General features: G+C 42.2%; 1 protein-coding gene across 1 annotated transcript in view; it reads left to right on the top strand.

Moving 5' to 3' along the window:
- DPP4 (dipeptidyl peptidase 4) overlaps positions 1 to 26,274 on the top strand; it is a 77,830-nt gene that overhangs the window by 38,181 nt on the left and 13,375 nt on the right. Inside the window, exons 11-22 of the mRNA XM_048214178.2 lie at positions 7,366 to 7,501; positions 9,508 to 9,552; positions 11,766 to 11,873; positions 12,138 to 12,205; positions 13,134 to 13,187; positions 13,560 to 13,681; positions 15,499 to 15,546; positions 15,792 to 15,890; positions 18,290 to 18,359; positions 20,781 to 20,975; positions 23,502 to 23,556; positions 24,109 to 24,208. Coding sequence (XP_048070135.1) covers positions 7,366 to 7,501; positions 9,508 to 9,552; positions 11,766 to 11,873; positions 12,138 to 12,205; positions 13,134 to 13,187; positions 13,560 to 13,681; positions 15,499 to 15,546; positions 15,792 to 15,890; positions 18,290 to 18,359; positions 20,781 to 20,975; positions 23,502 to 23,556; positions 24,109 to 24,208 — 1,100 coding nt within the window. The remainder of the gene's footprint in view (positions 1 to 7,365; positions 7,502 to 9,507; positions 9,553 to 11,765; positions 11,874 to 12,137; positions 12,206 to 13,133; positions 13,188 to 13,559; positions 13,682 to 15,498; positions 15,547 to 15,791; positions 15,891 to 18,289; positions 18,360 to 20,780; positions 20,976 to 23,501; positions 23,557 to 24,108; positions 24,209 to 26,274) is intronic.

Here is a 26,274-nt window from a genome sequence, read left to right as displayed (position 1 = left end):
CATGACACCGATATGCCTCAAGATGTCACTTGCTTAAATAACTGGTGGTTGGCAATTCTGCTGCCGCTCACCCTCAGCCCCCTGTGCTTTTCCTGTAAAGATAACCACGGCATTGCATGCAATTTGTGGCTGCAAGTTGCTTTCTATTCATTTCCGTTCGTTATGTTGGTTTTCTTGTTGCTTTTAAATAATAACTAGTATATACTGAGCACTCATATGTGCCAGACACAGGGCATTATCACAGGCTTTATTCTATTAATATTTAAAGTAACTCTTTTCCAACAACTGTAATTATATGCCTCTTTTACATATAAGGAAATGAGGCCTGGAAGTTAAACAAATGACCAAGTAGGAGTCTGTATTCAAGCCTGTGTTTCTGACTTAGAAGAAAGAGCTTACAAGTGCTGTGCTAGGTGCCTCCCTCTGTGTGAATTCAGCCGCTGCCCTCAGCTGCCTGAAGTTATCGTCAGAGCAACATGGAAGCATCTTCTCGGGGTTGAATTTACCACATCAGGCATGCTGTAGGCTTTGCTGTGTAGTTATTAATTCATTGACTTGATTAGAAATATCTATATGAACCCATTCGTTTGGAGGAAGAAAATCAATTATCAGTAAATTTAAAAAATTATTTCTTCTGAGTTTGTCCAAGGTATAAAGGTATAAAAATTTATCTGGAGGTTCTAAGATCTGCTGTGTGGCCCAGTCCAGTCATCTCTTCTTTCAGCATTGATTGAGCACCCACTGTTTACATAACAAATGTCCATAGGGCTGAGCTACTGTCTTTCTAGCACTTATGACCAAGCAGAGGACAGAATATATTCCCATAAATGACTCCAAAAGCACATACTCCAGAGGCGTAAACAGAAGGCCAGAGACATTCCGAGGAGGGGAGATGGGTTTTCCGTGAACTCAGGGATCAAAGAAAGCATCCTAGGGAATGCATGGATTGAGCAGAAAGGGTTCCACAGGGCACAGCTGGGGGGATGGCATTGAAGGGGAAGGTAACCCACGTGTGTGGAAGTACCGGGCTGTCCAGGGAAAGGGCAGCAGCGCCTGGTGTGACCTCCTGGTCTACGACCAACATCTGTCTGCAGGGGAGATAAGCCGAAAGCCCCGCTCTGAAAAACATTAGATCTGGAAGAGGCTTTAGACCTCACTCGTCGTTTACAAAATGTTTTAAGGACCCGAAGCCTTTTTTTCAAGTGTGATAGAACACAGGAGTACAGGTCCAGAAACCAATCAGATGATTACTGCTCAGGTTGCAGGCAAAGGCCTTGTCCCCTCCACTTCTCCCAGGAGTCAGGATATTAGAACCTGTGGGCTTCCAGAACACACTGAGAACAACGCTGTGGGACACAAACTGAGGCTTAGAGAGGGAAACTCTTTTGCTCAAGGTCACACAGCAAGTTAGCATGGGATCTGGGAAGAGGACAAGGTCCGCACCTGCCAGACTAGACTCAGTGGAATAATGGAGTTTCAATGCTTTGAGTGTTTCCTGTGGGCGGGGACTGTGCTTGATGTCCCACTCACATCTTACTTGACCACTGCGTACCGTGTCATTGTCATGGCCGTTTTACAGGTCTTCATCTGTGGGGTCTTTCCCCCTTAGAAACCTCATTCCAGGAGCTGAGCTCCGGAAACGTGTGCGAGTCCAAGCACTTAGTTTTTGCCCCGTGCAAAGGAACCCTGAAGTCACTGTGTGCAGATCTTTGTGCTGCACTCCTGGTGAGGACTGCCTCGCTCACTGGGGATATTTTGTGTGAGATGTATTTTACTGAGAGATCGTTTCTGGAAATGCCTCAGGAATGTGTTATATAGGGAATTATAAATCCAGCCCTGGTTTCTATTAACACCAGTGAGGCCGCAGCTTATGTAAAACCAGGCTCGAGGTCCTCTCTGGGGAAAACATTCTAGCAGGCGGTGGTGCCCCACTTTCTGGCCTCATGCAAACCCAGCAGGGCCAGCAAGTTGTGCCTCTTCAGAAACTGCCTAGCACCTTCTGCCATGTTTCCTAGCCATCCGCTAGCTCCTGGGGTGTAGGATGGCCCGGAGCGTAGCCCTCGGACGCTGGGCGTGTTTCTTCCGTCCTCCGCCCCGCCTGCACCCGTCACTCATTTTCCCTCGAGGCCCTGTCCTTGCACCACAGAGTCTCGACAGGGGAAATCCTACCGAGGCAGGCAGCCTCCCTGCTGCCCTCATTGCATTAGAGGTCAAGTGGAGTAGACTCGTTAGGCTGCTCATTTGTATGGATGACTCATAATGGGAATTTGCGAGCTCAAACTCTTTGAGCGAAAACAACATAGACTGTAAAATCATAATCCCCCCTACCTGCTTTAATTAGAGCCTGGCTTCACGTGGCTGGATTGAAGTAAGAAAGTTCTATAGGTAAAGGCCCATCTTCTCATAGTATCTCCAGTGCCTCTCAGGGGGTGCCTGAAACACAGCAAGTGCCTGGTGAATATTTATAGGCTAAATGAATAAGCTTCTGCATGGATAAATGAGGTATGTTATATGTGTGACTTAATGTGTTTGAAATGGTTTACACAGCCAGTACAGAAGATAAGCCTCCGACTGACCCTGTGTAGCAGTCCCCCTTTTCTGCCTCCTCCCAGCCATCTGCAGATTCTGTGGCCTGAGCTAGAGGATTGGGAAGGGCCTGCTCTCCTGAGGTGACCCCACCCGACATCTGCTGAATGGCTCCGGGGACCCATCACATCCAGCTCAAGACCTGCCCCACCCTGTTTTTTCTGCTCCTGAATGATGCAATAGATAAATGCCTCCTCTGAGCAGTTGATAATCCTTGATCCATATTGTAGCGGTATCAGGGTCTGGGGTTGTCACACAGGAGATAAATGACCTGGCCTGAAATGGCCTGGAAGCTAGCGACACTTCAGGACAGGCAGCCGATCGGGAGCTCACATGCTGTGGGTGCTGCCCTCACCCCACCTATCCTTCTCCTCAGCGATCTGTCAGCAGCCCCAGGAGGGCTGGCATCCCCATCAGAGCAGAGGGAGGCATGGAGCCCGGGGCCAGCACTGGCAGAACGCCGGCTTCCTTGGGTGATTCACCGAATTAATCACTCCACCGTCTGCAATTGCTCTTAGGAGCAATTTCTCTCCAATATTCTTTCCAGTTAGTAATGCCTACCTGATGTTAAGTATCCTTAATATACCAAAAGAAACATTTACACAAATTAGGAGAACGAACGCAACTCAACATTTATTAAATGCCTACTATTTGTAAGGCAACGGTCACTTTACAAAGGGATTCTCTGTAGTATGACCTCCAAAAGCAGGTCTGTCCAGTACATTCAAATATAATTTGCTTTATAAAATTCAGCTATTTAGTTTACACAACTCTGTGGGAATAAATAGACCTCATAGAGTGAGGAATTTTATCCTGAAAAAAAAGCGAGAGGGTAAAGCTAGCCAACAGTATTTACCAGAGGGATGGGTGGGGGTTCTATAGAGGGAGCTAATGGGAACAGAAAATCTGAAGCCAACCGCTTGGTTTGAATCGGGGCTCCAACACTTGCCAGAGTGTGACCTTGAGCAAGTTACTTACCCTCTCCGCACCTCCCCCTCCTTGTCTGCAAAACATGAACCTCGCCTTCCTACCCCATAGGGGGCTACAAACTTTACGTCGAGCACTTGGAACGGTCCCCGGCACATAGTAAACTGCCCATGGGTGTGAACTGCTATTATCATGTCCAGAAATTACTCCATTGCTTTAGTATTAAAGTCAATCATCCTCTCCTTGGAATAACACTGTTCCAGAAGTTAGAAGACCTTGTTGAATCACTATGCCTAACCTGGGATAACCGGAGTCTCTGGCTCAAGGGAAGGCCAGGCTGCCTGATGGTCCCTCTTCTGCCCCTTCCCACCATTACATAACCAGTCTACTTAGTAGATGCCTCTCTGTTCTTACGGAATAAAACCAGCACGTAGGGACGCCTGAGGGGCTGTTGGTTGAGCATCCGACTCATGGTTTCCGCTCAGGTCATGATCTCAGGGTCATGAGATCCAGCCCCGGCTCCAGGCTGGGCAGGGACTCTGCTTGAGATTCTCTATCTCCCTCTCCCTCTGCCCCTCCCCCACTTGCGCCCGCTGGCCCGCTCTCTGTCTAAAATAAAAAAATCTTTAAAAAAAAAATCAGCATGTAGTGCAAAGTATAGTTGATAATCCTGCTTGTTGGACTTTTCTGATCCTAAGTGGGACTTAAACCTTTCAATAAAAAGGACAGTTGGGCCATTGGTTCCCTTATATATCTTTTATGACTCACTGACATCTCAGACTGGCACGAGCTTGGCTCAGGGCAGGGTATGCAGCGTCGCTCTGTCTTGCCTTAATTCCAAATCCTAAAGAGAAGCTGTGGTTAAACAGAAGTATGTTTACATGAGGATTCAAAATGTCTCATCCGCTGGCCGACGGCCCTTACAGAGGCGTCAGAGGGTGCAGAGTGCACCTGAGGCTACCGCGGGTGACAGAGTGGAAGATACAGGTTCATGAACCTTTGATCTAGAAATGGGCAGGGAAGGTGCCAGATGCATGTGAGTTTCCTGGCAGATTTCCCAAATTCCATTACTCTGCCTTTTCCAGTGGGGAAAAGTTGCTTTTCTACTGCTGGTTTCTGAACCTGGAGTATGATCAATGGTTTTTAGGAGACAAAGCACTTACTAGAGGTGACCCACTAATTATGTTGAAGAGTTTTCTTCCCCCCTCACCTGCCCTTTCCTCCAACCGGGCTGCTTTAGAAAACGGAAGGCTGTTTCTTGAGCCCCTGATCCTAATCGATGCCCATGGAGCCCTGGGACAACGTGTGCATGTATGTGAAGAGAGTTTTTTTCCCCTCTAGAGAGAGGAACATGATTTTCATCTGATTTACAAAGGGATTTGATCTGTGAGTAGGAACCACGGGCGTAGAGCAGGGATCAGCACGCCAGGGCCCACTGGCAAAGCCAGCCCCCTGCCCCATTTTTGTATGGTCTGCAAGTAAGAAAGGTTTTTACAATTTTGAGTGTCTGGGAAGGAAAATCGCAAGAAGAATAATATTTCATGACTTGAAAATCATATGAACTTCAAATCTCAGGGTTTCGCTGAAACTCCTCTGCGTGTGTTCGTTGATATATTGTCTCTGGCTGCTCTTGTGCTGCAAGGGCAGTGATAAGTAATTGTGACAGAGCACATGTGACCCGCAAAACTTAAAACATTTACTATCTGGCTCTTTACTGAGAAAGTCTTCAGACCCTAAGTCTAGAAAGTTAATCTCAAAAAGTTTTATTTTCTCCCTTGCACGTTCCATCCCCTTGGCGATGATTTATTCCCTATCACCAGCAAGATTTATTTGCCTTTCCATTTTCTCATTTAACGCCTGGGGGTTGGACACAGGGCAGAAGAGCTGGACTCCGTGAGGTGCCCTTGCTCCTGTGCGTGCAAAGAGGGGCTCACCCTCTCAGACCTTGCAGCCTGGCCGTCATTAATGATGAGTCCTGTAAGTCTGCTGATATCAGTGTGGAAGGAGGGGCCTTCCAAGAAGGCGTAATGGGTATTTGAGGAAGACCAAAGGAAGTCAGAGCCTGGCAGTGGTTTCAGACTGAGGGCAGGTTAAACAAAGCAGGGGCAGCTGGGAAATCTCAGGAAGTGTTCATGGAATACCAGCCATCTGGACTGGATGCTGTATAGATTCTTCTCTCTCTTTTTAAAAAATATTTTGTTTATTTATTTGAGAGAGAGAGAGAGCACAGGTGGGGGAGGAGCAGAGGGAGTGGGAGAAACGGGCTCCCTGCTGAGCAGGAAGCAGGGTGCGGGGGCTCGATCCCAGGACCCTGGGATCATGACCTGAGCCACCCAGGCGCCCTGCTGTATAAGTTCTTATGAGCAAGAGAAAGGGCTGCAATGGAGAGGAGTCCCTGTTGGTGGGAAGGTGGTGCTTCGCTGCTGGGGGAAGGGGTTTGATCTTCTTTCAGTACATGACACCTGCAGAGGGGACAGCCAGGAGGTGCCCCTGGCAACATTAACACAGGCGATGTCCCCAGCTATAGAAGGGGGATAGTGAAGTGGCGATCCATCCTAACTGCTCAATGAATAGTGGCTGTTTGCTTTCATGTCTGTGAAGGGAGTGCAGACAGGACATGATCTGTGAATTCTGAGGAAGGACAGAGCTATTTAGGCCACAAAGAACATGATAGGATTTTCCCCTTTGTCAGTGCTGCATTCCATAGAATTTCACTGAGTGTCTACTTTGTGCCAGGTATTCATTCCGCTGGGGCCTGGGGACACCCTGTGAACAAGAAAGCTGTGGCCGTGCCTCAGAGAGCTTGTGGTGGAGCAAGGAGAGCAAAGAGACAGAAGGAGGGCGTGACCACAGCCTGTGAAGGGAAGAGCAAAGGGGCATTTTAGAGCATATGGGGTGATGAGGAGGATATGGCCATGGGGCCAGTCAGGAAGAAAGGGGAAGAAAAGATTCTCTTGGAATTTTTCTGACAAAAGGGAACAAGGCTTTGATCAGACAGTGGAAACAAATGATTTAAGAACAGCCATTCAAAATCACACTGGGGGCTAGGAGGAGCGAATAAAATAAAATAAACAATCCAGAGCAAATATTTAGGGAGGCTAGCAGAAAAGTAAGTTGAGAATTCCATGCATCTCACTATAAATCAAAAGGTAGTTCCAAAAATATTTAACAGTATGTGTTGGAGGAAAATGCATGCTAGAGAGACCTCCATTTGTATAAATTTTATGTTAAGGTTCCTTGACTTTTTCACACGGTTCATGTTTTGACTTTTGAGAAAAGATTTTTACAATATAATTATTTGATTTTCAAAGTCTGTAGAGATGTGAGTCAATTTTTTCCCCTTTGAAAATGAAGTTGAGAAAGGGGTCAGTTATAATTTCACCCTAAAAGTAAGAATTTTCTGGAGAAGCACGTCAAATTACCAGAAAATATTCGAATCTCAGCCAGTGTCTCTGGCCTCACTGTAATGTTCTCTCAAGGCAGCAGAAAAGAGATGGGAAAATGTCACCCTTGACTTCCTGGCACCACCCAAGGCCAAGTTGAGGACTTGAAAAATCCTGAGCCGTGGTGTGAATCACGTTTGCTAAGCCACTGTATGATGTTAGCTGCTATTTTTCCTGTCAGATGTATTTTAATTTCCATTCAAAACTAAATTACACTTTAAGCTTTCAGAAAAGATAAAATATTGTGGTATTAAATGGTTTCGACAACCATTTAAAATTAAATGCCTATTAAGATTGATTTCATTGAGTAAAATGTCTATCTGTACCAAGGTCTGAAAATAGTTATTTTCTCTCTCTCTTTCCTTCCTTCCTTCCTTCCTTCCTTCCTTCCTTCCTTCCTTCCTTCCAGGGATTACTACTTGTGTGATGTGACATGGGTAAATGAAGAAAGGATTTCTTTGCAGTGGCTCCGAAGGATTCAGAACTATTCAGTCATGGATATTTGTGACTATGATAATTTCACCAACAGTTGGAGAAAAACAGTGGTAAGATTTAATGGGGATGTTCTGCTTCTAAAGCTACATGTGATCCAAGAACTATACAAAAACAGGGAGAGTGAAAGGTTGGGAATCAGGAAATAAAGTTTGAGTTTCTTTTCTTTCTGACTCTATGTCAGACCCTGAAGCAGTGGGTAAGTCCTGACTAACTTTTAGAGAATCTGGTATCTGGTGTTACTTCCATTTCATCTCTACCCACTAGTCATACTGTGTTTTAGTTATGGATATTATCACTTGGGGAGGGGGTGATGATTGGGAACCCAGAATATAGAATTTGATGTCGAAATTCAGAAAGCCCAAGAGGGCCAGGGGCTGCAAAGTCAACGAAGTGTGTTTCGGTAGAGGAAGTATGGGAAGCAGAGAATGACTGGCTGAGAATATGTGAAACAAAGCAAGTATCAAAAGGCCACAAATCTCTTACCACCCTCTGACTATCTTTCAGCAGTCAACAGCTTTAGATCATAAATAGATAACTACCAGGCAGAGAGGGTGGCAACATTAAGACAAAGGAGAGTGCTAATTCAACCTTGAGGTGCTGGGGGGCAGGGCGTTCCCCACAAAAAACAACCAAGGTTCAGCCAAGGTGAATCAGAATTAAAGCCCCTTGGGTACCAGCAGCCTCAGGATGGGCAACGTCCAGGGAAGATTTACTGGCATCTGTGAAGGAGACCTCTCCAAGCCCTTTCCCGGTAATGGGCTCTGTGTCTATGGGCCTCCCCCTGTACACACCCCCTCCTGTTCGGGCACAGTCAGATGCTTGCCTCACAAAGCTTGGGCACCCTGTATCTTGACTTGCCTGTTCATTTATTTATACAGCAAACAATGAATACCTACTATGTCCCAAGTCCATGCACAGCTCTGCATTTTTAAAAGAAACAAATTTGACAACATGCCGGCCCCCCAAGTGCGTATGTTTTAGTAGGGAATACCATTAGGGTGACCAATAATAATAGTTACCGTTTCTTGAACACTCAAAGTAGCCGGACGCTGTGGAGAAGGACGTTCTTAGGTCACGTGACAGCCAGACTCCAAACTAGAAAACCTAAGCTCTTTGCTTGCTGCGAATTCTGTCATCCTGCTATCAGGATAGTGTGCCTTAAAAGGGTATAAGCAAAGTACAGAGGGAATGTAGGACCAAAGAAGACGATCCTCTCAACTGGGGAAAGGCGATGGGAAATGACAAGGGAGGCCTAGAGCACCGAGGACAGACAAGGGCACAAGGACCCTGTGAACAGAGGCTGTGCAAGGGCATCCAGTGATGCTTGGAGGGTGAGGGTATGGGGCTCCAGAGGACGAAGGGCTGGGGAGAGGCACCATGGTGAGAACCGCGGGTGGAGGTAGGCTGGGGCTCAGGTGCCGTTCTGAGGAGTTTGGACTTACTTGTAAGACACTGGGAACTATTCCTAGGTGTAAATAGGAGAGGACCATAATGAGATAGAACTATCTGTTGCCAAATGAGGTCAGCGGGTGTTGAGCAGGGTGGAAGAGGAGAAGAGCTGCAGGGTCTCCAACCGGAGGTCAGGGCAATGGACCAGGGAGAACAGAAGCTAAGGCAGTAACGGTGGAGAAGGACGAGAGGAGTCAAAGAAGCAGGAGGCAGGGGTGGGGAGGGGGCTGCGAGGAGAGGGGGCATCTAGAGTGACTGCCAAGACTCCGGCTTAGGAGAGTGGGGACACTAAGCAGAATGAAGGCGTAAGAGCAAGCCGTTGGTGATGGAGGCAAGATAAAGGACATCACCTTCTGTACGTGTTGAATGGAAAATGCTGGGGGAGCTTCCAGGGCCACATATGGAAGACAGAGCTCTAGGCAAGAGAGGTAAATGTTTGAATGCAGTTATATAAACAATCTGAGCATAAATGCAAATACATAAATGGAGATCGTTTTCAATTATTTTAAGTACAATTTTGCTTCTAGGACCACAGGTTGCAGATGAAGAGTAGAATGAATAACTTACTTCTCTCTGAAACTCCGCCCTTGTATTTTTCCCTCCCTAGGCACAAGAGCACACCGAAATGAGTACCACCGGCTGGGTTGGAAGAGTAAGTGCTTCAGAGTTGTGGGGTTTTCCAGTATGGATCAGATCCTCAGAGCTATTTGATATGTAGATATACCAAAGGAGGGCCCGATGTCATTTGCTATTAATAGAGCTATTACTTGACCTCTTTCTCAAAATATTGAAATGCTCCCCGCAGAGACAGCTTTTCATGGGGGAATACAGAACATGCTCAATTGGAAAAAGGAACAGGACAAGCAAAAACTTGAGAGCAGACAAAACAAAAGACATACTCTAGCAAACTGTAGCTCCTGAAAAGTTAAAAAGCAACCGGAGATGGCGAATGCGCTCGTTGACCGCCTCTTTGAAGTCCCGTGCTTTGGAGGCAGAAAACACGGCTTCCATCCACAGCCTACCCAAATGTGTAAGGAGACGCGACTACATCCAGCAGCACCTCGGCTGCGACTGTATCCATCCAGCAGCACTGCTGTGCACCTCCCCTTGGAGGAATCCTGCTCGTGCAGCTTCACGCTTTACTAGGGCCCCAGATGCCGAGTTTTATCCAAGAAAACGCAGTGACCCGCAGACACTTGTCACGCTTCTCACTCCCACCGCACGAGGCCTTGCACAAAATCACCAACCGTGTGGCTACGGGACCATGGGATGACTCAAGTTAAAGGAGGCTCTCCAGCCATCGTGGCACCTCATAGAAAGATGATGAACACATCTCACCTAATTTTTCTGACCGCTTCTGTTAAGCCTCCCTTAAGAGAGAAACAAAGGGACCAAAAAAAAAAAAAAAAAAAAAAAGCCATGTAAAGATTTCATTCACATCTCTGGGGCCATTGAGGGGAGGCCCCTGGTCCAGAAACAGGACCCCTTCCAGCTGGGCGCAGAGCTCCGATAGCATTCACACGTCCCTTTTCTTCAGGCATTGATTGGGCAGAGGGGAGAGGTTTGCCAACATGAAAAGTGGTTTCCTCCATGGCAAGAGACACGCTACACTTCCTCACGACTCTTTGAAAAAAATATGTTTTTTCCTCTCTGTATTTAACCAGACAGATGCCACTTTTCACACATTTCTACCAGGCACAACTCCATCCAGGGGAAACAGGGAAATGTATTAAAAAGATAAGGCTGTGAACACAGGTCTAGAGAGGGGAATGTGTTTCAGAGCTCTGTAATGAGAACACCAAGTGTACCGCACGCCTCAGCTCGCTCCATAAATGAATCCGCTTTGAATCACTAAATAGAAGAGGGAAGCATTTTTCTTCCTTCCCAAAATGGGAGCTGATAAGAGAGGAAACATCGAGGGTAAAGTGAACCAACAATTTTAAAAGACCATCTCCTACCTGCTCTCAAATGTAGTAAGGAAATCGAAGTCGTAAAGCGACACGTTCCTTTCAGGCTGGGATAGATATTCTTCTGCTTAAACTACATTATGTTCTGAGAACTCTCTTTTATTGAACTGTGAAAAATGGAAATTTTATGCTATATTTCCATACAACTACTTTTTTGGTAAATTGTTGATCCTATTTAGCAAAATGAAAAGACTTACAATAAAAATGGTAACTAGGAGAATGTTTCCGTGTGAAATATACGACAGACGTCCTTTATAGTATCCAGTCCAGAAATGGTTAAAGACTTTCTGGCTTTCAAAAAGAAATATGTACTTTAAAAGGAGGGAACAAATCCCTCAAATTAAAAACCACCTCTTGTCTGAAACCGTAAAAATAATAGCCTGTTTCAAGCAAACAAGCCAACCAAACAGAAAGCAATCACTCAGGGATGCCTGGAGGCAGGGGTGGGGGATGGGCAAAACAGGCGAAGGAGATTAAGATGTACAAACTCCCAGTTAGAATAATAATAATAGTCTGTTTCAAGAAAGCACATCTGTGACACTGAGGAAATGTACTTGTTAAAACTGGAAGACGAAGGCTAATTTTTGCACATTTATAGCCAGAAGTCACGGAGTTACCCTCCACAGAGAGATGTCCAGAGATAACCACTGCTATGTGCAGAGAGTCCCGCGTCAGCCTCTTTACATGCTTTCTGTCATTTGCTCCATGCAAAAAAATTCCCTGAGACAGATCTTTTTATCTGCATTTTCTAGAAGGAGAATTTTCTTTTGAGACACTTGGCAAGTAAATGAAGCATGGGTTTTGGGCAGAGATGTCGAGAGGACTTTCAAAAATTAAAGTTGGTGCTGAGATGAGACTGATGTGCTCTAATCTGTTCTTTGTTTTCTATTATTTGCAGTTTAGGCCTTCAGAACCTCATTTTACCTCCGATGGGAAGAGCTTCTACAAGATCATCAGTGACCAAGATGGCTACAAACACATTTGCCTATTCCAAATAGATAAGCAAGTAAGTATTCTTTCATGAATTATTTTAGGTTGATCTCTTTTTTAATGAGACTAACTCGAAGTGGAAATCATTGGGTAAAGTCAATCAATGTGTGCTAATTAATCCAGCTAATTCAAATTCCAAAGCGGTATCTGGAGGATGATGGGATCGGGAGGGGAAACTCAAGAAGAAGACCTAAAATTACCTAAATTGCTGCTATAAAAGATTCAACCTTCCACTTCGATTAGAGAGTTTAATAAACGTCTTTTTAAAAAATCCCATTAGGGTTGCACATTTATTACAAAAGGAGCTTGGGAAGTCATCGGGATAGAAGCTCTTACCAGTGATTACCTGTGAGTATTCTAATAATTGATAGGATACAAACGTACTCGTTGTAATCACACCCTCTTTGCCCAGAAATAGGGGAAAATCTCGTACAAATAAAGAATAGTCTATTTGGAATGTGTTCAGTACTTTTTTCCTTTCAACATACGGAAGCCTTAATGATTTTCACATATGCTTAGCGGATTTGATACCATGCCACCCAGCAGCTCTACCTCTTGCTCTTACCTGCTTTACGTTACAAGAGCTGTAGCCTCTTTTTCTTAAACGTCTTGGAACACCGAACCAGCGTCAGGGGCATTTGGTTCAATTTTAACTGGCACCGAATTTTTGGAAGGCTTGGAGAGGCTCTTTTATTTTATCTGTCCATATCTCGGCCTTACTCTGGAAAATGGAAAGCTTTGCAGAGGCTGTCAACTACCCTGCACGAGTGGGTGGAAAGGGAGCGTTATTTTTATTAGAATCTGAGGCACTTCTATGATTCCTTATCGGGTCTCAACACGGAGGATTTTTGCCACTGCCCAAAGCAGTTTCTGAAGGGCCTCTTTAGAAGTGGCTCTGCTGCTCCCAGACAGATGGGGCTCCTGCCAGCCAGTAGTTTGTGTAATAAAACAGAAAAAATGGAAAACAATATAGGTACGTGGGCTCTCAACTTCAGGCTGGTTGTCCAGTCGGACTTTTCTTTAAAAAGACTTTTTTTGAGTTTTTGATTGTCACTTTAATGAAGGGAGCAATCCCTGCATTCAGATATTTTAGTCTGCTTTAAAAAATAGAATCTCCTTTTTAGAGATGACGGGCAATATGGCTTCTGGGGGAGAGGGGGCAGGGAAGGATGGTACGAGAAGGGCCAGCGTGAATGTTTGGTGTTGAGTCAAATACAGTGTACTTGACTTTCTTTAAAAACATAATTAATATATATTTCATTTGTTTTCTTCCCAGATACTACATTAGTAATGAATATAAAGGAATGCCAGGAGGAAGAAATCTTTATAAGTAAGAGCTAAATCAAATTATTGACTCGAGTCTTTTTAGCTGAAGAACAATTTCTGGGGTTCTTTTTTTTTTTTTTTTTTTTTCATGTCTTAACTAACTGGAATTGTAATTGAGCACTTTCATTCCCTTATAAATCAAACCCCAGGTGTCAACAAAAAGAATGACTTCAATAGATGTTTTGTGTTGTTCCCAAACAATGGGAGGTTTGAGGTTATTATGAATTAATTCATGTATTTGTTGCACAGTAAAAAACAAGCTTTTGAGCTTTGCTTTGGCATTCTGATACCTTTGAAACTAGAATATGGCATTATTCAGTTCTGTCTTTTCATTTATTCTTTCATCAAACACTTAGTTTCTACCATTGGTTTGCAGAATCCAGCTGAGCGACCACACAAAGGTGACGTGCCTGAGTTGTGAGCTGAATCCAGAAAGGTGTCAGTACTATTCTGTATCATTTAGTGAAGAGGCAAAGTACTATCAGCTGAGGTGTTCAGGTAAGTGTGAACTGCCATGGGGAGGGAGAGCAGCCCAGGGACCACCATGTCCGTCTGTCTGTCTATCTGAAGTGGCTCCTTCCATTCCCTCAGCCTGCATGCTCTTCCTGCCTTCCACTCAGCAGCTGACTTCGTCCCCTCCTCTCTTCAGACAACATTCTTGTCACCCTCCTGGCTCATTGTGCCCATCTGTCCCTTTCTGTGTCCAGTCTGGGACACCTTTCTGCCCTGCTTAGTTTTCTCCTCTTGAATCTGAGGCGCTCTTGAAATCACCGAAGGCCCCTTCTCTTCAAGCTCATCTAAGTGGTGAGTTAGCCACCTTTCCTCCCCTTCTAACCAAGAGAGTTGCCTGGCTTGCTTTTGACTGAACGCACAACAAATACACACACACACACACACACACACACACACACACACACTGGAGACTATGTACAGCAGAGGCCTTCATCAAACACACACACACACAGATTTTTTTATTGTCGTTTTTTTTATTGTAGATCTTTAATTATTATCTTATGCACTTGCCCCTTTAGATGAAAAACTGTAGGTGGGTAGTGTCTGTCACCCAACCTGCTCACTGCTCTATGTTCTGTTGCTATTTTCTTATTGTTTTCTTTATTATAAATGAAGAAACTTGGCAAGACAGGCAACGTGACTTCCACAGATCACACAGCTAATAAGAGGCACAACGGGATTCAAGCACAGGTCTCCACCGCCTGAGCCCTCTGAGCCCTCCAACAAGCGCTATGCTAGATTACTTCTCAAAATGAGAGAATCTGGATATTCTGAAAAAGAACTGTCCCTCGCCGGAAAGAGATCTCCAAACCAGCTCTCTGAGTCTTTATTTACTAGCACATTTTCTTTATCATTACATCTTTCTTTCTTTCTTTTTTTTTTCTGTGACTGTTTTTAGACACCATTTCTTGGGCACACATTTCATACTAGGAACTGTGCTAAAAGTTTTATATTTGTAGTCTTGTTTGATTCTTAAGAAAACTCTATAAAGTAGATATTATCCTCCTTTTATATGTAAAGGGATCAAAGCATAGATATGTTGTCCTAAGTCACACAGCAGGTAAGTCAGGATTCAAACCCAGGTCTTTATAATGCCTTCGCTGTGGTTCTGATCAAGACTAAAATATTAATATTATCTAAATGCTTCAAAATTAAATAGCTCACCAAATAGCTTTTCTATACATTACCTTCTAGCCTGCAACTACCACAGTTGGGATAAATAGTGAAGATATGTTCATGCGAGAAAAACACTTTTGCATGCCAGAAAGGAATCGCTTATCCAAGTCAGGCACTGTGCAGATGTGCCCCCTGGCTCAGGACTCGGTGGGGTGGGGGTAGCGGGAGGGAAATCCGCCCCTCCCCCCAGGCTGGCTCCGGAGCTCCGCCCTGAGGGGGCGGGACCTGAGAGTGGGCGTGGTCATTGCCGGATTGTGGATTTAGGGCTGGGAAGGAAAGATAGCAGTGTCGGGGGTCTTCTGGCTTAGCTCACAGTTGAGGAAGTTGGAGGCAGCATGCCCAAAGCACTCAATGGGGCCAGAGGTTCATTTTCTGCTTCATTCTACTGAGCCCTGTGCCTTTCCAGTAATACTTCTTAATCTCAAATTGCACTATTTCAAGGAAAAGGAAAAACAGCTAACACTTATTAAGCCCCTTATCTACTATGATATTTATTCTATTGGAGTTAATGATATTAAAATCATATCAAGTTAAATGGTAGCAAATGGCCATTTTTGAAAAATATTGTTATCATGCTATCTGCGTTTCTTAAAAAGCCTCACCTAAAACATTTTTCCTGTTAACAGGCCCTGGTCTGCCCCTCTACACTCTGCATAGTAGCAGTGACGATAAAGGTATTTTCTAGCATTTCACCTTTCCTTTGCTTTTTAGAGAAATGTGTGTGAATAGGATCAATATGTACTTCGCACAGTGCGATTTTTTTCAGCTTTAGAGTGTTTAAACACTGATTGAAACTCCAGGTTCATAATCTAAAGTATGTATAGTCCCATCAGTGAATTGCCACTTGTTCGTTAGTGCTTTGCACAGTCCGAATTCTTCACATTGTAACGAATTACTGCCGTCTGGAATATTTGTTTAGAACTGAGAGTCCTGGAAGACAATTCAGCTTTGGATAAAATGCTGCAGGAAGTCCAGATGCCCTCAAAAAAACTGGATTTCATTATTTTGAATGAAACAAGTAAGTTAAATTTCCTTAGGAACTGAACTGCTCCTGGAAACACTAATAAAAATATAACTAAACATGATAACTTGATCCGAAAATGCACATTTGATATTATATGTACATCTCATTTAAGGTTATTTTTTCTATGAAATATTCTGTCATGAGAACTGCTAGTTTTACATTTTTTTGTTTTAAAATACAATACCACTCTATGTAAAAGTTATTCTGTTAAAAGGAAAGCATTTGGAAAAAAACACACTATTGCTACTTCAGTTTCATTCTGTTAGTAACTCTGTTCTATAAAATATTGAGTGTTTAACTTAATGATATCCTGATATATTTTATCTTTAACCCAAAAAGATAAAAATATCTGAGGTGATTGTATAAAAAATTAGGGTTGGCTGTAAAATGTTTAAACTTTAATCTCGGGAGAGAAATATTGAATTTTTCCTAACCTTCTCCCTGCCACAGTTAACCTGGTCCCTGTGCTGGGAGCCTGAGCAGGGATGATTATGCAGGAACCACTGAGAATGGGGCAGGAGTCTTTGAGGAAATTTTGTAGTTTGTTCATTTTTATTTGTTTGCTGTTTTTCCCATTAAGAGCTGATTACTCATGGGGGATAGGGGAATCCGCCAGGATTGGTTTTTTTTTTTTTTTTTAATATAGGATAATAATAAAAAAGATTCGAATAGATCCAGTAGAAAAGTTCCATACGATTTTAAATGGCAGGAAAAGCGCTGGGGAGTCAAGGGTGCTTGTGAAGAAGAGCTTAGGGCAGGCCTACGCAAACTCAATGTGCATATGAATGGCCGGGCACCTTGTTAACGGGTCGGGTCGGGTCGGTTTGTGATTCGGCAAGGCAGGGTGAGCCCAGGTTTCCCAGTTGGTAATTCGCTCCTAGGTGATGCTGGTGCTGCTGGCCCTTGAATCAGGCACGATAGGCAAGGACTTAGAGTTCCGGAGAGCTCCCTAGGCTGCTGGTGCAGAAGGCACCACATACTGAGATGTGACAAACAGTGGGGGACACCGAAAGTTTTTGGCTCAGGGAAACCACAGGACTGGATGGGCAACGTGATAGGGAGGAGAGCGAGGCTGGATCTGCCAGGCTGGATCTGCCAGAGCTGGACAGTCCCGGAGGGAGGAGGTTGTACATTCAAACTCCAGGAAGGGGTGCGGGGGGGGGGGGGGGGGGGAGTTGAGGAGGAGGGGCCGAAGGAGGTGGGACTGGGGATTACAAAGAACCCCCCCCACCCAAAGGAAAAACTGCATCTTCAGAAAGATGGAGCTAAAACACTTGTAATCAACTAGTACAAATTCAAACAAAGGAGAGATCAAATGGTGGGTTTGGCATATTTATTAAAAACATCATGATCAACACATAGTTTGACATTCTACTGAAAAATAATAAATACTTAAATTTTTGTTCTTATAAGCACATTTAGTCAGAAGGCATATATCTAAAATACAAAATACAAATTGAAGAGAAATCCAGCTATATAAAGATTTTACTCTTAAATCTTTCTTTTTTCCTCAACTAAAATAATTTTAACAAGAAAGAAAGAAAGAAAGAAAGAAAGAAAGAAAGAAAGAAAGAAAAGAAAGATAGACATAAAGAAGCATCAGCTCTCGAGATATGGATTTTTTTTTCCCCTACAGGTTAAATCTACTGAAGCTGGAAATTATCTGATTAAAATATAAAACATCTCTCAATCTCTCTGTCTTAAAGATTTATTCATCTAACTCATCATCTTGAATTTGGGAGTAAAGGAAACCAAGTCGTTATTTAGGGACAAATTTTATTAAACTGGTGATAATTCCAGCACAGAGGATTAAACAGACCCGCAGATCACCCAGAACGTACACAACAGTGTGCTCCATGTAAACCTGATTTCATTCTGTGGAACACAGAGCTGAAAATGGGAACTCAGCTTTGCGGTCTGGGATGGCAGTAAGAATTACAAAAATGTTATTAAATCAGAATTCTAAAATAGATGTAGGGCCAACTAAAAATCCTAAACATCTTCAAGGAAATTCAAGAAGAGGAAAACATTTTGGAGGAAAACTTAGAACATAAGCCATAAACAAACTAGATAAGTAGATCCAGTGCCAAAGAACAGAATCATAAAAACAAAACATTAGCAATTCTAAGATGCACTTTTATTTTACAAGGCACCAATATATTTAATAGATATAATAGAAACAACTTCATTGCTTTAATCTTAACTAGTATTCTAGCCTGCAAGAGAATGTTTTTATGTCTTAAAAACATACTGAATCCAAGCAGTTCATTTTCTTTTTCTATTGTAATTTAACAAATTGTTGAATACTAGTTATGATTTATCACTGCAAAGAAACCTAGATCATGTGCTAATAATTACTCTTAATTTACTAATTAATCTTTATGTTTGTTTAGAATTCTGGTATCAGATGATCTTGCCTCCTCATTTTGATACATCCAAGAAATATCCTCTACTCATAGAAGTGTAAGTATTCAAGAGGAGGGAACACATTAGAAGTTAACCACTGGATATTTTTTACCTGCTGCAGCTTACAGAAAATTAGGGCTGAATGCATCTTTTGTCTCTTCCTGAATCATTGGGAAGCAATTTGACTATTTCTTTCTTCCATTTTGCAGTCACAAACCCAAACCTTTGTTTTCTACCACCTTTCCACTGCAGAAAGTAGACACCCTTTTGTCGTGATGACATATGGTCCTTTAGTTTTGACTTGTTTCTCTGAACTACAGGGGAATTTCAAAGGAATTTTCAGGTCACCGGTTTTATCCTTACCTCATGGACATTTTAACATGCAAGAGATGGATATTAATAGTCTTCACAACTTGCTTACCCCCAAACTTGCCCAAACATCTCCGTTAGTGGCCTTTGATGCAGCAGGACACCAAGTTTCTCTTCCTTTAGTTCTTGAAATACCACTGTCTGGTATTTTTTTCATTCCCCTCTTTGGTGAAGAGAAGATGTGATATAGGAAATCATTCATTATAATCCAGACTTCTTCCCGTCTCAGAGAAAGTTCTAAAATCACACATCTTCAAACAGTAAATGTAAATTCATGCAAATTCTAAATGTGGCATCTTTGTAAAATATTTTTGATAATGACTGGGAATACCTTTTACTTAATCCTTCTAAAATTGCCCTGAACTCCCATGTAATACCACGATGCCACTCCTCCTGTCCCAGCCTGTCTCATTTCCTTGATTAGAAACAAGACAAAAACAAGCCAACAAACGTGCCAGGTGCCTGTTGCCCATCAGATAATTTACAAGCCAATAGGAGGAGTTCTATTGGGCCCATTTTATAGAAAAGGAAACTGAGACTCAAGAACATCACTTTTCTATCGTAACCACCACCACCAGCAAAAGAGGGGTGTTAGCAACCAACACAAACTTGCTGCACCGTATTTACAGTTCCATGTAAACAAAACACAAAAGCTCAAAGAAAGAGGAAAAGGTATTTTAAACTTCCAGATGTGCTATTTGATTTTCAGTAAGCCTAACTTTGACTGCAATGACATTAATTTGCTTTAGGCTTTAGCGCCAATACTGGAAACAGATATTTTAGAAAAGAGTGAGACTTTTATCCTCCTCAGCTCCCCAGTGAGGAATGGTTAGACCCCCCCCCCTTCATTAGGAAAGTTTAAAAAAACATGGTAAATTTACTGCCTGGTTTTTTTTTTTTTTTTTTAGTTGTTTTCCTCTTCCCATCCTTAGATGTCTAAATCTTTGTTTTCTATTTTTAAAAATAATGTTGTTTAATCTTAGGGGGTAGGGTAACTTGATACATAACTAATATTAAGGGAAGGCTCTTCCTCCACTGAATCTAAAATCATTGAAAGGACCAAGGCATTTCACATGTTGTTAAAAAATGTTTCCTCACACAAGAAATGCATGAATGCATTCTTCTTTTTAAAGTTAGAATGTAACAATATTTAGTTTACAATGAAAGTAATACAATGTTTGTGTAAAGCCAAAGTTCTTTTGACTTCTCTCCCTGGGAAGAGCAAAGGCATGCAAGTGGAAGGAACAGCGAGCAGACCAGTAGGGGAGATGGGCTGGGAGGGAGAGGTACTGGACAAGGTCTGGGGCCAGGAGTCCCGTAGATCGTGCAAAGATGACATATTTAAATGAGATGCAAGGAGCTATAGGAACTTCTCTTGATGAACAGATGGGAATGAGAGGGCTTGATGGAGATTGTGCATCCAGCTGTGTGGGAGTGGGTTCTAGCCTGTAAAGATTGCAGATAGCAGGGAGTTAAGCTCACTAATAAATAGAAAGCGGAATAACAACATCTATGTTTTTCTTCTTTCTCCTTTGACGTTTTAAGGAGTAGTGGTCATTCATACCTTGGCTCATCCCACGGTGACTTGTGGAGCCTTAGTGTGCAACCTGTCCTGGGACTGGGAGTGGGGGGGAATGCAGTGCATATCACACAGTAGTCAAACCGGCCTTCAGGACGTCCAAGTCTAGGAAATACACATGTAGTGGAGGAGTGCTTGCAAGCCAGGGGGGAAGGTTATATTCAAAGCTGCATTTATTGTCACATCCTCATTAATTTTTCATAACACAACATCCCTATCCCAACCATTAAGTATTTATTTCTTCGATTTCCAAGAAATATACCACCTAGAAAATGTTGGCCTATGAAGTCTGTGCTTGATACCAATCTTCAAAGATAAAACCGATGGGCATCTTTGAAGGAAACGCACAGCCATTATAGTCACGTTGCCAAGTTTTAGAGGAACCATTGTGGACACCCTGGTGACTGGCACGATTTCAGGCTCATGGTCGGGGAAGACGCATACTTCTTGTCCACAGGGAGTAGAAATACAGGCGCTCTTCATTTGATTCAGAAAAACCACAAAGGCTAACAATTTGGGATTTTTCACAGATATGCAGGCCCGTGTAGTCAAAAAGCAGACGCTATCTTCAGACTCAACTGGGCTACTTACCTTGCAAGCACAGAAAACATTATCGTAGCTAGCTTTGATGGCAGAGGAAGTGGTTACCAAGGAGATAAGATCATGCACGCAGTCAACAGAAGACTGGGAACATTTGAAGTTGAAGATCAAATTGAAGCAGCCAGGTGAGTGACTAGGAGATGAATTACGAAGGTCATCTGATTTTTCCCTCTCAATTTATATTTTAAAGTTGTAAAGTGGAAAGAATGTAAAGTGTCCTAGGATGAATCTTTTATCTTTGGGGTACATTTTTAGTGAAATATCACACTTGGATAAAAATGTATGTCCTTATAGACTTATCTAAAGGTGAAAAAAAGACGTATTTCTTAAATTCCTCTCTGTCTGTGACTCTAGAAAGGGACTTGGTATATGTGCTACAACCTTTCAGGAACAGACACCGGAATTCATCAAATGGACAAACTGAGGGATAAGTGCACCCCGAGTAAACATCTAACTAAACAAGCAGTACCCCTGCAGTCAAGGTTAAGCGAAGGCGCTCAGTGTTCTTTATGGCACAGGAGGCTACGTTACGTGTGGTGGCTTTCAAGTGCTGGGAGTGGCCCCCACAAGCGGGCTGAGGGTTACTCTGCCATTTGGGGAGAATTGTGGAGCACAGCCGTCTTCACTCACAATTATAAGGTCTTCATTATGTATGAATCACATCTCATTCTTGTGCTTTCCAGCCATGAGCCCACAGATAGATGGGGTCTGGCTTAAGAGAGACGTTACTGATGAATAGTGGTTACCACGTAACGCACGGGTAAATGGGCAGTGTTTTACCCGCAATGTCATGGGAACCGCGCAGCACCCCTGTGAGGTGCTTCAGGGAAAAAAGGCAGGCTCTTACGTGGGGTAATTTGCCAGGGGAAGTCAGAATTTGAATCGAGGTCTCCAACTCAATTGGAGTCTCAAATGCATTCTCCAATTCAGCTACCTTCAACTGGTAAATGGGAAATGCAGTCTTGGAGTTTCTATAGCCAACTGCCTGGGTGTCTAGGGAAGCATGACAAGGGGTTGATTTAAAATAATGCTATGAAATCATAAACTAGGAAATGCAGAAAAATTGTGAATGATGAAATAGATGGAGGAAAATGCCTTTAAAAACAAGAAACAACCAAAGAGAAGAGATGAGACAATTTATTACGTATCCCTAAGTCTCTTATATCAAAGTTAATGACTAGCTATTTTTCTTTAAAGTAAAATAGAGAGGAAGAGAGGTTTAGATCAGAGAGCGAGAATAAACTGGTTCAGGAGTGAGGCTGTGATATTTTCAAACTAAAATTTTATTTATCCAGACATCCTCTGTGAGAGAGGGCAGAGTGTTCAGGGCTTCTCAAATCCAAAATTAGAGAATTGGGTAAGCACACCATACATCTCTAGTTTAAAAAGTTAATGAGATGTAGTGTGTTTATACAATAGAATAGTAATTCAGCAATTAAAGGAACTACATACAGCCGCGTAGATGAATCTCACAGGCTGTTGAATGAGAGAAGCCAGGCGCAAACGTGTATATCTTGCATGGCCCGTTTTATATAAAATTCAAAACCAGGCACAAATTGGAATCTTATAAATGGAAAACATTTCATTTTTTCCTTTTGCAAAGGGGAAATGACCCAGAGGCTTCCGGGGTGTAGTAATGCACTATATCTCCGCTCAAGGATATGCTCATTCTGTAAAGTTTATCAACTTGTACATCACGCTTTGGTGCGCATGTCTATATGTATATGTCTTCTCAGTTTCAAAAGTTTACAGGGAGAAGATAATGATTTGAAAACTACTTACTTTCAAGTTCTTCTAACATCGCTTAACTCGGGGCCGCCTAAGGCATATATCTATAATCGAAAACATACAAATTTCCGAAGTCACATATAGGTCAATGCAAGGGTCCCCACCCCCCACCAACACTATAAAGTTAAAGAGCCTCATTTGCTAGGTTGCTTCTTAAAGCCAACAAATTACCTTTTGATGTTAGGTTAAGATTAAAAAGTGGATGTAAACATTTTTTTCTCATTTCTTTAGCTGGATATGAATCCTGAACACAATTTAGTGGCAAAAATACTTCTTAATCCATCAAGGAAAAATTGCTTCCTATTTCATGTGCTGAGCTAACTAATCAACACCCAGCAGAAGAAGGGATTTATTTAGAGAATGGTGTTTAAGTTCTCAGGTAGGGGGCCCAGAGACCTTCCGAAGCCCTACCCAGATGTTCTCTAGGCCCCTCTACTTCTCCATTGCGGGGGCAGCCTCTCTTCAACTGAAAAACATCTGGAGAGATTTAAATTCAATTATGTAAAGAAAAGTGCATCTGGGCTGCAAATTTTTATATAAAGCTGTGAAAAAAACTGCCAGGATTTGTTTTCTGTGAATCATACACACACACACACACACACACACACACACAAACACACAGACAAAATTTTTATGGACTCCAACAAAAGTAAATCTTGTTCATCTGGCTCTTAAGTTAAAAAAAAAAATGATTGACATCCATCTCAGGTGTTTATTTGATTGCTGGCTGTAATTAATCTTAGATTCCAACAGGAGGAAATAGAGAGCAAATGGCAGGATTTCACATTTGCGTACTTATGTACTTATCTAGTTTTCCATACACAATGCAATACAAATTCATGGACTTCTTCCATGTATTTTAGACAATTTTCAAAAATGGGATTTGTGGACGACAAGCGGATTGCAATTTGGGGCTGGGTGAGTAGTTGTTTGGCTAATGAATCTGTGTCCATATAGTTAGTGAATATAATTTGGAGCACGACAATTTTATCTTTGGCATGTAACTATTTGGAGATGAAAGTCCCGTAGTTTTAATCTAAGAAGACCCCAGTAAAATGCCTTAGATCTCTAGGCGGTGAATCCCTTATGATTAAGGAGGGAGGTGAGGGGGGTAAGGAAGGCGAGAAGGAGGGAGAGAGGTGGGAAAGGAGAGAGGGAAGGAGGGTGATTTTTCTCATGAGTCAAAGTCAGTAAAGATCTAGTGCTTATCGATCTTTTTTTCTTCAAGTACCACCCAGCAAAGTTTGATGCTTTTCCCACTTAGACCTATCAAGCAAAGGGACCAGGGCTCTGAAAGTGTAGTCTTTAGATATTGTCCAATTAAGGCCAATTTAAGCCCTTCTCTACCATGCTTTCTATCTCTAAAGAGGCACAGTATATAAAGATGTGAGAAATATGGAAACTGCGACTTGCTTACCATATGTCCTGAATTCCTTTACCTCCATAAAAATAACCATTTCCATTCCTTAGTCATATGGAGGGTACGTAACCTCAATGGTGCTGGGATCCGGCAGTGGCGTGTTCAAGTGTGGAATAGCCGTGGCGCCCGTCTCACGGTGGGAGTACTATGGTATGTAATTACTGTCAGGTACAAAAAGATACAGAGTGTTCACCTTAAAATTTCAATGACAAAACCATTCCTTTTTGAGTTTCCATGTTTCTACAGGAAATAAGCTGATTCATTGTAGATGCGCTTTACAGATACCTATAATCGAATAGTCTCACTTATTCTGCTATTGTGAAAGGCTCGGGGGTAGTATTTGTTATCTATATGTTTAGTTATCAACAAATTCTGTTTCCTAAATTTCAAACCTCCTTAATGCTACATTCTGCACATAAACCCTTCTTTATCTTTATTTTAGCTTGAGTTTTTGGGCTTCACATATTAGCAGAATAAAAGAAGCATGTATTTCTTTTCCTTCCAGTAAAGGTCAAATATAAGTAGGGCTTTGGTAGGGATGGGAGGAATTCCTGGGTTGTTTGTTTTTTTCCCCCTCTGTCTCTAAGTTAGTGAAAGCCACTCTAGGATCTCTTCTTCATCACTGAGAAATAATTCTATAAGGCATCATACATATGGAAGACTAGAATTCCCCAGGTGGAGAGAGTGAACATTGGAATACTAGGTAGGGGGAAAGAGTCAAAGGTGGTGAGAAGATGAATTATTTTCCTGCAGATTTTCAGACCCCGTATCAAGTCCTTTATGTGATATACTCATTGAAACAAATATGCTCATTACATATTTTTTGCCCTAATGTATGGCGGTAGCACCAATCTTGTAGGAAACCCTTTTTCAAAGGCTAAGTCAAGAGAAGCCAATGTAAAAAAATAATAAATACATACATACATACTGTTATCTTTCTGTTTAAAAAAATTGAAAGCATACTTCTGACTTAGTCTACACACAATGGATTTGTTTTCATATAATACTTCTCTGCTTCATACTAATTGTTCTTTTGGATAGCTTGTTTTTGGAGACCTCTGGTGGTCAATAAAATAATAGAAGCAATCTTTGTGAGTTTAGAAGTGAAGAGAACTTCATTAAATATATTTGGACCAACTCAACTTTCTAGACATAGGCACTTTCTAAAGTTCTTACATATGTATTAATTCGAACAATTTTACTCAAAGATCAGATAGAAGGAATACATAAATGGTATTTCAAAGGTGCATTTGTAGAAGTTTACAACACCTGTATTATGCATTTTTAAAATACTATTATTAAAATTTCAGGGGTGCCTGGGTGGCTCAGCCATTAAGCATTTTGGTTTAGGGTTGTGAGATCTAGCCCTGTGCTGGGCATGGAGCCTGCTTGAGATTCTCTCTTTCCTTCTCCCTCTGCCGGCCCCTCCTCCCCTCCCCTTGATCGTGCACACACACTCGCACACACACTCTCTCTCTTTCTCTAAAAAAGGAAAAAACAAATTTCAGATCTTCTCACGCATGTAAACCTGATTAACATAAGAAGAAAGGGGTATTACATTCTAGAACAAGAAGAATTGTAGTCTGCTGCTGTTTCAGGAAAAATTCATTTTGCCTTTAATGGCTATTTTCAAACCTCCTCTCACATGTACAACCTAAATTATTCATATTTAAATGTTAAAAGATCTGAACATTTTATGAAGATCTTGTATTTTTAAAAATGTCCTTCAAAATATTATATTGTCTATATTAGTGTCCTCTAGATACATAAAATTACATATAGTCTGCATTCCTTTTAATCAAAAGGATACAATGTTGCCATTACTCATTTTGAAAGACAGTATTTTGATTTCCATAGAACAGGCATAAAGAATACATGTGACAAAACTAACACTCATCATCAATGTAGTTGTTAATGATGCCAGACATTCAAAAAGGGTCAGAATGTTTGTTTAAGGTTGTTGTTTAGATGATATCTTCATTTAAAGAATTAATGAGATCAGTGTGGAACTACCTGTACAATTGCCGTGAAATTCAAGCCACTAACCTAACTAGCACAATGACAGCGTGTTACTCTGTACTTCCTATTTACTGTAATCTGGTCACTGGAGGGGGCATCTTTCAAAGCAATTACTTCAGATTTTTAAAGTTATTTTGGAATTTAGCCACAGTAAATTGTAAGTTTTCTCACATATATTTTAGGATATATCTATAAAA

This window comes from Ursus arctos, unplaced genomic scaffold, assembly GCF_023065955.2.
Source record: "Ursus arctos isolate Adak ecotype North America unplaced genomic scaffold, UrsArc2.0 scaffold_1, whole genome shotgun sequence".
NCBI lineage: Eukaryota > Metazoa > Chordata > Mammalia > Carnivora > Ursidae > Ursus > Ursus arctos.
The sequence above is the reverse complement of the archived record's forward strand: the minus strand, read 5'-3'. Positions and strand labels throughout refer to the sequence as shown.